The 9,947-nt window shown below is 36.3% G+C and overlaps 1 protein-coding gene across 1 annotated transcript; it reads right to left on the minus strand.

The window, feature by feature from the left end:
* Window positions 1-1,534: 1,534 nt before the first annotated feature.
* On the minus strand, window positions 1,535-4,360 carry Nap1l3 (nucleosome assembly protein 1-like 3). The gene has a single exon (NM_138742.1). The coding sequence runs from the start codon at window positions 3,992-3,994 to the stop codon at window positions 2,360-2,362; it is 1,635 nt and encodes a 544-aa protein (NP_620081.1). The 5' UTR covers window positions 3,995-4,360; the 3' UTR covers window positions 1,535-2,359.
* Window positions 4,361-9,947: the final 5,587 nt, after the last annotated feature.

Genomic DNA, 9,947 nt, shown 5'->3' on the forward strand with positions numbered 1-9,947 from the left:
TATGAACTAAAGAGTACCCCGGAGCTCTTGTCTCTAGCTGCATATGTATCAAAAGATAGCCTAGTCGGCCATCCCTGGAAAGAGAGGCCCATTGGACTTGCAAACTTTATATGCCCCAGTACAGGGGAACGCCAGGGCCAAAAAGGGGGAGTGGATGGGTAGGGGAGCAGGGGGGTGGGTATGGGGGACTTTTGGGATAGCATTGGAAATGTAAATGAGGAAAATACCTAATAAAAATTTAAAAAAAAAAGAAATGCTCCTTTCTGCTTTGGATAACAGTTAATGTATACTCATACTGGTCTAAGTACTAATTATAAATAATTCTGAGTGCTCATCTGTGTATGGGTCACCTACTTTCTAAGGACTCTTGATGAGTGTACAACCTAAATTTAAAAGGAATGCCACAACCAGGTAGCATACACCACCTGATACGAGGCCCACAACATATATTCAACAGAGGACTGCTGGGTATTGACTCAGTGAGAGAAGATGCACCTAGGTTAGAGGGGGTGGGTGGTTGGGAGTATGGATATATCCTCTTGGTGCCTGGCAGGGAGGTATGGGTTGTGGAAGAGTCAGAGGGTGGGCAGGGAGAGGAATAAAGACTGGACTGTTAAAAAGATTAAAGAATAATTTTAAAAAGGGACTGCCTAATGGTACTGATAAAGTAAAAATTTATTTCTTGATATTTCTATCATAACCTAAAAATCAAATATATTTGACTATCTATCTACCTATATATCTATATCTATATCTATATATATCTATATATATATATATATACACCATGTGTTATAAGTCTTTTTCTCTTTTTATGTATATGGGAGACAAAATTCTTATTAAGCAAGGATAAAAGGAAGTTACTGATATATATAGATAGATAGATAGATAGATAGATAGATAGATAGAGAGAAATGCCAAATGTGAAATAAAGTACTTTATTACTTCCACTGTGTATTATGACTTTATACTCTATTCCTGGTTCAGTATACTTTAGTGAAATTGAACTTAGGTGGCCTATTCTTGCTAGACCCAATCACAAATTTTAAGATATGATTACCTTGAGATCATCTGTGAAGTATGGATGAAAAATGATGTCACCTATAAGAAAAAACAAGTCATGATAGTGTGACATCCTCCAAAGTCATAGTATAGGACAGGCCCTGAAAATGTGAAACCAATATCTTTTTAAGATAATCTCTCTTCTCTCTTCCCAACTGTTCCCTCCTCTAGTTCAATCCCTTCCCCTTCCTTACACCCATATTTCTCTCCCACCTTCTTCCCATTTCCTTCTTTTTCACCCCAATTCTTTCCCATATCTACTTCCACATTCCTCTTCTTCCTCCCATGTTCTCCTCCTCCTCCTATCTCGTTCATTCCTCTTCAATACTTCCAGTGGTATCTTCTAGTTGAAGAATTATAATCTAGGAAAAATATGAAAATGTTAATAGTTATTCTTATTGGACTTTCTTCTTCTTCAGTGTTCTTTATTTTTTGATAAGCCATTTTTATAATTAAAAGAAAATGGTAAGTCTTTATAGCATGGCAGTTTATTTGATATTTACTCCAGGTACAATAAAAGAACATGATAATGTATCAAATGATGAAATAATTTTTAAAAGGCAATGTAGAACACATTACAAAGAAAATACGGTTTCTTTAGTTTTCAATTACACAATATACAACAAAGAAAAATTTTAAAATACTATACCATATTTAACACCTTAGTGGTAAACAATACTTTTGCTAACAGACCAATAAATCACATAAACAAACCCACAAAAATCTACTTGATCCTGACATTTTTAAATATATTCTCATCTTTTTTTTTCAAGCAACTACATTTCACAATAGAGTGTTTCAGTTGTTATTATTACTACATTTCTATGGCAAAGTAATGAAGGCACATCTAGTGCAAGCAGATTTAAGTCTTTAGTCTTCTGGGCTGTAAAAAAAGAAAGAGAAAACACACGTATATTGGCATTTAAAATGTTGCTTATTCAGGCAAGGATTTCTCTAATAAATCTGACAATTTTCACAGGTACAATCTAATAGCAACATGACAAAAACTGACTTCACAAAACCAACACTGTAGCACCAAACAAAACATGCTTTGGAAATTAACAGCAGTTTACATATTTTGAAGAATATTACAATACAACAGGCAAGATAGAATAAACAGAAGCTTAAGACACTTTTTAGGACATTACCAGGAAAAAATGAAAACACCAGACTATAAGGAGTAATACTGTTCAGGTTATGGGGCAAGTTTTCTATTTTAGAAGTTTAGATGACTCTTATTTCACTTCTGCTTGCTTAACTTTTAAGGATTCTTGAAAGATTTTTCAGCTTGCCCTTTCTACTTGTAGTACTTCCTATTTCCATAATCCCTGAAGTCATGGTAGTAGGGATCATTGATTTCTCCTGTGAAGTAATAGATTGACTTCAAGATGACATTATCATGCAAAATTTGACCAATCTCAAAGTCCTCATCAAGGATAGCATCTTCTCTTGGTTCCAGCTTCCCAATCAAAGGAATCTCAGGAGGACTGAAGAAATTGAAGAAGGATGCATTAGGAACCACTCTTGGCTGGACTTCAATTTCCCCTGTAATACCAGGGCGACTCCGGGTGGTTGTCACCGTAACATCTTTTCCTCGTCTCCAGTCTATTTTGCAGCCTTTACACTCTTCAATTTCCCATCCCCACGCGAAGAACGGGTCGTAGTGATCTGGTTTTGACCTTATTATGTATGTCTTCATCAGGAGCTCATTTCTGAAGTATGGGTTAGGTAGGAAATGAAATTCAAAAGTGTAACCAATAGGCTGGCCAGGGTTTGAGAACTTCAGGCTCACATCAGATAAGAACTTCAAAATGGGTTCATCACACTTTTGAATCATAGGCCCAAGCTTATCAACATTCTTTAAAACAGTCAGCCAGTAGTCAGGAATACCTTTAGGATCTTCTTTCTTAGGTTTTCCCTTTCGAGCCCTTTTAATATTGACTCCTTCTTCAGGCCTTGTCTCAGGGACCCTTTTTTGAGCCTCTCTTGCTGGAGCCCTTGGTGTAAATTCTTCTGTAGGTTGATCCTTATTTTCTGTATTTGCCTGGGTAACTTCTTTGACGTCTTCTTTTTCTTCAGGAGCTATATCTATACAATCCGTAGAGTCTGCTTTTTCTTCACCTTTTACCTCAGGAATTTCTTTAGAGGATTCCTGTTCTTCAGCTTTTTCTTCAGCACCTTCTTTTGGAATGTCTTTTTCTTCAGTTTTCACCTCAGGAGTTTCTTTGGGAGCCTCCTCTTCTTCAACTTTTGCCTCAGGAACTTCTTCTGGAACATGTGTTCCTTCTTCCTTCACTTCAGCTTTTTCATTACAGCTTTCTTCTTCCTCCTCACCCTCTAAGGGTGGCATTTCATTAGGTGTGTCATCCTGCATTTCTTCATCACCACTGAACTCTTCTTCTGAATTCCATTCACATTCTTCCTCTGTAGGCTCATATTCTGCATTTATGATCTGAAAACGCTTATCATATAGAGGCTTATTGAGTTCAGCATACTTTCTTTCAAGATCATGAATTGCCCTTAAGAACAAGGTGTCTACCTTGTCACACTCATTCTGAATATTTCTGAGTGCCTGCACCCGATTTCTTACGGCTTGGGGCAGCTTATCCAAGAAAAGTTTCCCGGAGGGACGTCGCTGGGCCCTTCTGGAAGGCTCAGGTACCCTCTTCTTTCGGTTCAAATGACTGCCATTGCTGCTGCTGCCACTGCTACCGCTACTGCTACTGCTGCTGCTGCTGCTGCTGCTGCTACTGCTGCTGCTGCTACTGCTGCTGCCGCTGCTGCTGCTGCCGCTGCTGCTGCAACTATTGGTACTGCTAGAGCTATTGCTGTCAGATTCATCCCCAGAATCACAAGCTGTGCTAGCCATCGCCTCTTCAGCAACCCCATGGGCACCAGGTTCTGTGACCATTTTAGGATCCGCTTCTGCCATACTGTTAGCCCCGTACACCTATTTAAGGTGGTGACAACAGCAGAGATCGTGCACCCAGAGACGGACAGAAAAGGACTCACGGATGCTCCAGTGGCGGCGGCGGTGGGGGGCGGTGGCAGCAGGGGCGAAGGCCGGAGAAGGTCAGGCGGCGGAGACTGCAGCGGCGGCGGCCGGGATCCAGTGGCAACACGGACTGCAGCAGCTGTGGCAGTGGCGCGATGGGGGCGGGGTCACAGAGGTGGCGCGCAGGAAACCGCAGCAGGGGAAGCAGCCTGGAGCCTTAGCTACGAGGCTTGTCAGGCCGCAATGGACCTGCGCCGAGACCTGCTGCAGTCCAGTGACGCAGTACCGGACTCAGAACCGTCTCCTGGGTTAGGATGGGCAGCCCCTCCCTTGTTGACAGCCCTCTGGTTAAATTCGTTCCCAGGATGCCTTCAGTTCACTCCTTATTTGCGGAGAGGACTTGATTGACTAGTGTTGCGGCCAAAGAATGGCCAAAGACTAACGCCATTCCTCCAGGCTCCTCCCACCTTCCCATATGCACCTGGGTTGCCAAGGCAAATGTACCCAAAGACGGCTCCTCCCACCTTTTCAAAATTCTCTCCTTACCTGTTTTTTAATTCAAAGGGAAAATAGACAAGAGCTAAAAACGCCAGCTATAGTTACTAACAAACGAAGAAAAGGAGCCCCTATGGTCAACTTCCCCTCATGAATTCCTATTTGGTTGATCACGACCTCCACACAGCAAACTGTTAATAGTAATAATAAAAGTGAAAATGCTTTAAATGACGTCATTGAATTCTGTGACTGTGGATGACTGCGGAAAAATAAAGAACACATACGCAAGCAAACAAGATTTTCTCTAAATATTCCATGAGCATGTGTTTTACACTGGAAAGGGGGGAGTCGTTTATTGGCAAAAGCGGGAGGGGCTAGACAGCAGGCATATTTCATTCTACATAGTGGATTTAATAAGTGCTGTCTGTGATGTTTGGCAAGCCTGATTTATATTGCAAACCCATGTTGCTGTGAGTGAGTTACACCATTTTTAAAAATCTGTTTTAAAGGTAGAATATTATATACTCTAATCTTACTGCTAAATTTCCAAGTAGTCCTTTTTAAAGCTTGTACCAACATTTTAGATCAAACAAAGGGTTATTTATGTGTTAGGGAATATTTTTTAACGGCAGATGATTTGTTTCAGACTTTTGTGCAGCAGGTTTGAGTTCCACGAAGAGCAGGATGGGAGGGGGAGATGTGTTTTAATGCAAGTTAAATGGTAAGTGTTTAAGATGTCATCTGCCACCAATTTCGTTCTAATTTGAAATTGTAACTATATTAAAGGGTGATTTGTAAGACAAGTAATATGTGAGCAAACTTTTTCAAAATGAGGTTTAAAAACAGATATCTATTGTTTTTATTTACAGGATTCAGTTCTGCTACAACCCAAAAGACCAGTGTTTATTTTTCATTAAAAGGTAATGAACAGAATTGCCCCTTGGTACTTAACTAAAAATTCATAAGCTATAATTTGTTTAAGATTTGATTGGAAGATATCTTGATATTTCCAAACAAGCAGATATATCCACAGAGGTGACTTGGCATACAAATGGAAAATAACCTACTTAAGCACATATGCTCTATAAACATGGTCATAGACTAGAAGTGTTATGTTAGAATATAAAATACACTGCATTGTTAATTTCAAATGAAGAAATATTTTAAAATGAGACTGTCCTTGGTTTACTACTTTTTATTTTAGAGTTTATATTTTTCATTTAATCATGTATTTTTAAAGAAATGCATTGTTAGTTTAAAAAGAATTTTTATTTGTATATCTGTAACTCAAATTACATGTACATTTTTAAAATTACAATTCAGTATAGAAGATGATAGTTGATACTTATTTTTTTATCAAAAGTTAACCATTTTTAACATTTTGATTCATTTCCTACAAGAAGTTTCCTTATGCATATATACACCTGATAATTTATATATGTTGTATTACCTGTGTGACATCATATGATGGTTTGAATTTTGCATATTTATAGCTAACTTTTAACAGGAAATGATCAATGAATTGCTTTTAAATAGATATATACTCCTTTATGGTTGCCTTGCTGTATTTAATCAGAGTCCTGTTGTGGGGACATATATCTCTCCCCACATCATGTCTTTGCTTACATATATACATTTTACTGTTATAAAAATTGTTCCCGTATAACTGTAGCATGCATTAGAATGTACTTCAGAACCTTAATATAAAATAAATTTCTAGAAATTGGAGTGTGGAAAAAACTTATGGTTATTTTGTAATTTTGAACATAAAACAAATGTCCATAAAGGTTCTTGTAATTTAAAATGCATAAGAGCTCAACCATTCCAATCTTCAACCAAAAATATCTGTTTTTTTTCTTGTGACAGAAATATTAGTAACACATGTCAATATAATGCTAAATAGAAGGGGCTTAACTTTGAATTCTTGTTTTGTATTCTTAATCTAAACAAACACTATGTGAACAGTAATCCAAATCATGGGTTGCAAAATAAATATTGTCATTCCATTTATTTGTACTTAGAGTAATAGACATATTTTAAATGATGATTCTTATAGTTTATAGTACTTTAGTAGTGTAATTTTCATGTTACCTTCTGTACCATCAGAGATTACTATTTTTGAGGTAATTATGAGTTAAGATGTAGATTTGAATGTGTGTTTATTTTCCTAAAGTAGGAATAGGGTCCAGGAATCACACATGCTGGGGTCCAAGATCAATGATCTATGCTAATAACTATAAATATTTTTAAATTTTATTTAATTCCCCTACCACATTTTTGTGAGCCATGTTGTGGTTTGATTGCATTACATGCTTATTTTAATCAGAAGATTATCTATTAACTTCTTACAAAATAGATGCTTTTTCTGTTATTCTATTGCTTTGTAACTTTTTTTAAACAGGGACTAAATTCTTATTCTTTACATCAGAAAATGTTTATCACAGATTTTTTTTTTTCTTTTTAGCTACTCAGTCTGTTCATAGCTCTTTGAGAATTATTTACAACTTTCCTGATGTGATCATATACATAATCCCTTGAATTTTTACCACGCACACAAACACACAAAATACACAACAAAAAGTGTGGCTGCATTATCAAGTTTCAAATATCTATAAAGCTATACATAACTAGTTCATTTCTTAGGGGCTTTTAAATTAAATTTGTGTAATTTTTTCATGTGTGTGCAAGTGTGCTGTGGGAGTGAATATGGAGGTCAGAGGACAAATTTGTGGAGTTGGTTTTCTCTTCTCACAAAGTGTCTAGTTTTTAATTGCAAGCATATTTACCCATTGAGCAATGCTTCATTATGTCCAAACGTAAGTTCAGAAGTGAGTTCATTTATTTTTGATCCTCCAGTTCTCTCTCTCTCTCTCTCTCTCTCTCTCCATCCCTCCCTCCCCCTCCCTCCCTCTCCCTCCCTCCCTCCCTCCCTTCCTTTCTTCTTTTTTTATATTTTTGATTTGTGCTGTAGATATTATGAATCATCCTGACAGGTTTATCCCTGTATTAAAGTATTAAAATGTAACATATACAGCTAACTTTAATAAATGTGTACACATTTGAAATCTTTAGTGCTTCCTAGATAACAGATTTTTTCATAACACTAAGTTTTCTATATGTGCATATATCTATGATTCCTTCCTCTGTCCCTTGCCAATTACTAATCTGTTTTATGTTTCCATGGATTAACTTTCATTTTATAAAATTGTAAATTAACAATACCATGAAAAATTCATCCCTTTGCCAGTATTCTTTCTTTAGCACAAATATTTAGAAAATTACCACTTTGTACATATTAAGAGTATTTTTCCTAATTGTTGCTGAGTACGGATATGCTTTCTATAAGTACAATAATTTAGCCAAATTCATTTTGTGATTTTAAGCTTGTGGATGTTATGAATAAAGTTACTACTATCTTTTTCTGCACAAGTTTTTGCATCAATGTATATTTTGTTTCTTTTAGAAAACATTATTAGGAGTGGAATGACTGGGTCACATGGTAGGAACATATTTGCTTTTATACGAAATTATCTATTTCTCAAGTAATCTGTTATTTTCAACACTAAAAACAGCAAATATACTTGTTGTGTTCAGTGTTTTTACATGTGACTATTCTAATAGATATGTGATACCAGAGTCTTGTGGTTTTTTTATTTTCATTTTCATGTAGTTATCATTCCATATACTAATTTGCCAATTGTATATTTTTCTGAAGTGTATATTCATATTTTGCCTCTGTAAAAATTTGTTAGTGTCACTGCTATTATTCTTTCAGTGTTCTTTCTATACTGTTCACATGAGTCCTTCATCAACTAAAATTGTTATTAGCAAATGCAGGCTGAACTTACACTATGTTCTCTTAGCAACAACTTTCATAATTTTCAAAAAGCAGTTTTTCTACAAATTTATGATGAAGTCCAAGTACATTTTTTAATTAAATTGTGTCATTTTCCAAACTTAAAGATGCTTTTTGTTATCATTTTCTTATCATTAGTACTTGCCAGTTTTATATTAAGGCTGATGTTTTTGTGCATAACAAAAACTACATGGATTGAAGTCATTTTAATATTTTGCATATGGATATACAATTAGTTCAAAGTCAAGAGACTTTCCATTTTCCATTGATTTGACTATCCACAGATGTCAAACATAAATTTTCTGTATATGTATGGATCTATAAGAGATTATTATGCTCTAATGTCTACTGATTTTATTTCCCTAATTGGTAGTCATGTATTTATTACATATATTTGGAGAGGAGATATGAATCACAATGTGGAAAAACAGGATTTCATTATAATGAAGACAATTAAGCTGCAAATTTATTATCATTGACCTTTCACTACTGCTCCCAAATGTTGAGAGACAGGATCAAAAAGTAACAGCATAAACCCAGAGAACAAATAAAATTTTAAAAGTCAAGTTAATTTTTATGAAGTAGCCAGTGTATAGGTATATATATCATAATTATAAAAAAGTATTTAGAATTCTTCAGGAGCATAAATAATGCCTTTTCTTTTTTTTACAACACAAACACCTGCTTACCAAAACTGAAATACAAAATATTTATTTTCTTTTTTTCTGATGATTTAATTTATTTACATTTCAAATGTTATTCCCCTTTTCATTTACCCCTCCACTAGCTCCCTATCCCTTCTTCCCTCCCCTGCTACTAGGACGTTGCTTCCCCACCTGCCTCCCAAGTCCTGCCTCAGTGGCCTAGGGTTCCTCTACCCTGGGTCATCAAGCCTCCACAGGACCAAGGGGTTCCCCTCCTACTGAAGCCCGATATGGCAATCCTCTGCTACATATCCAGCTGGAGCTATGGGTACTGTTTGTGTACTCTTTGGTTGGTGATTTAGTCACTGGGTGCTTTGGGAGGTCTTGTTGTTTGATATTGTTGTTCTTCCTGTAGGGTTGCAAACTCCTTCAGCTCCTACATTCCTTGCCCTAACTTCCCCACTGGGGTCCCTGCTCTCACTCCAATGGTTGGCTGTAAGCATCCTCATATGTATTGGTCTGGCTCTGCCAGAGCCTCTCAGAGGACAGCTATTCCAGGCTCCTGTCAGTAAGCACTTCTTGGCATCAGCTTTAGTGTCTGGGTTTGGTGTCAGCAGATGGGATGGGTCACCAGGTGTGAAAGTCTTTGGATAGCCTTTCCTTCAGCTTCTGCTCCCCTCTTTGTCACAAAGTATTTTTAAGATGAAATAGGACATTATTGATAAACTAATTGTAAATCTGCAGTATTACTTAGTTCACAAGATTATTTGCAGTATAATATTATATTTAATTTTCATTCCTTTGATAAAATACTCATATGAACAGGATGTAGTATATAGATATAGAGTTTGATTTTTTTTTAAAAAATAATTTCTTAAGAATTAATTGCATTTTA

This window comes from Mus musculus, chromosome X (genome assembly GCF_000001635.26).
Source record: "Mus musculus strain C57BL/6J chromosome X, GRCm38.p6 C57BL/6J".
NCBI lineage: Eukaryota > Metazoa > Chordata > Mammalia > Rodentia > Muridae > Mus > Mus musculus.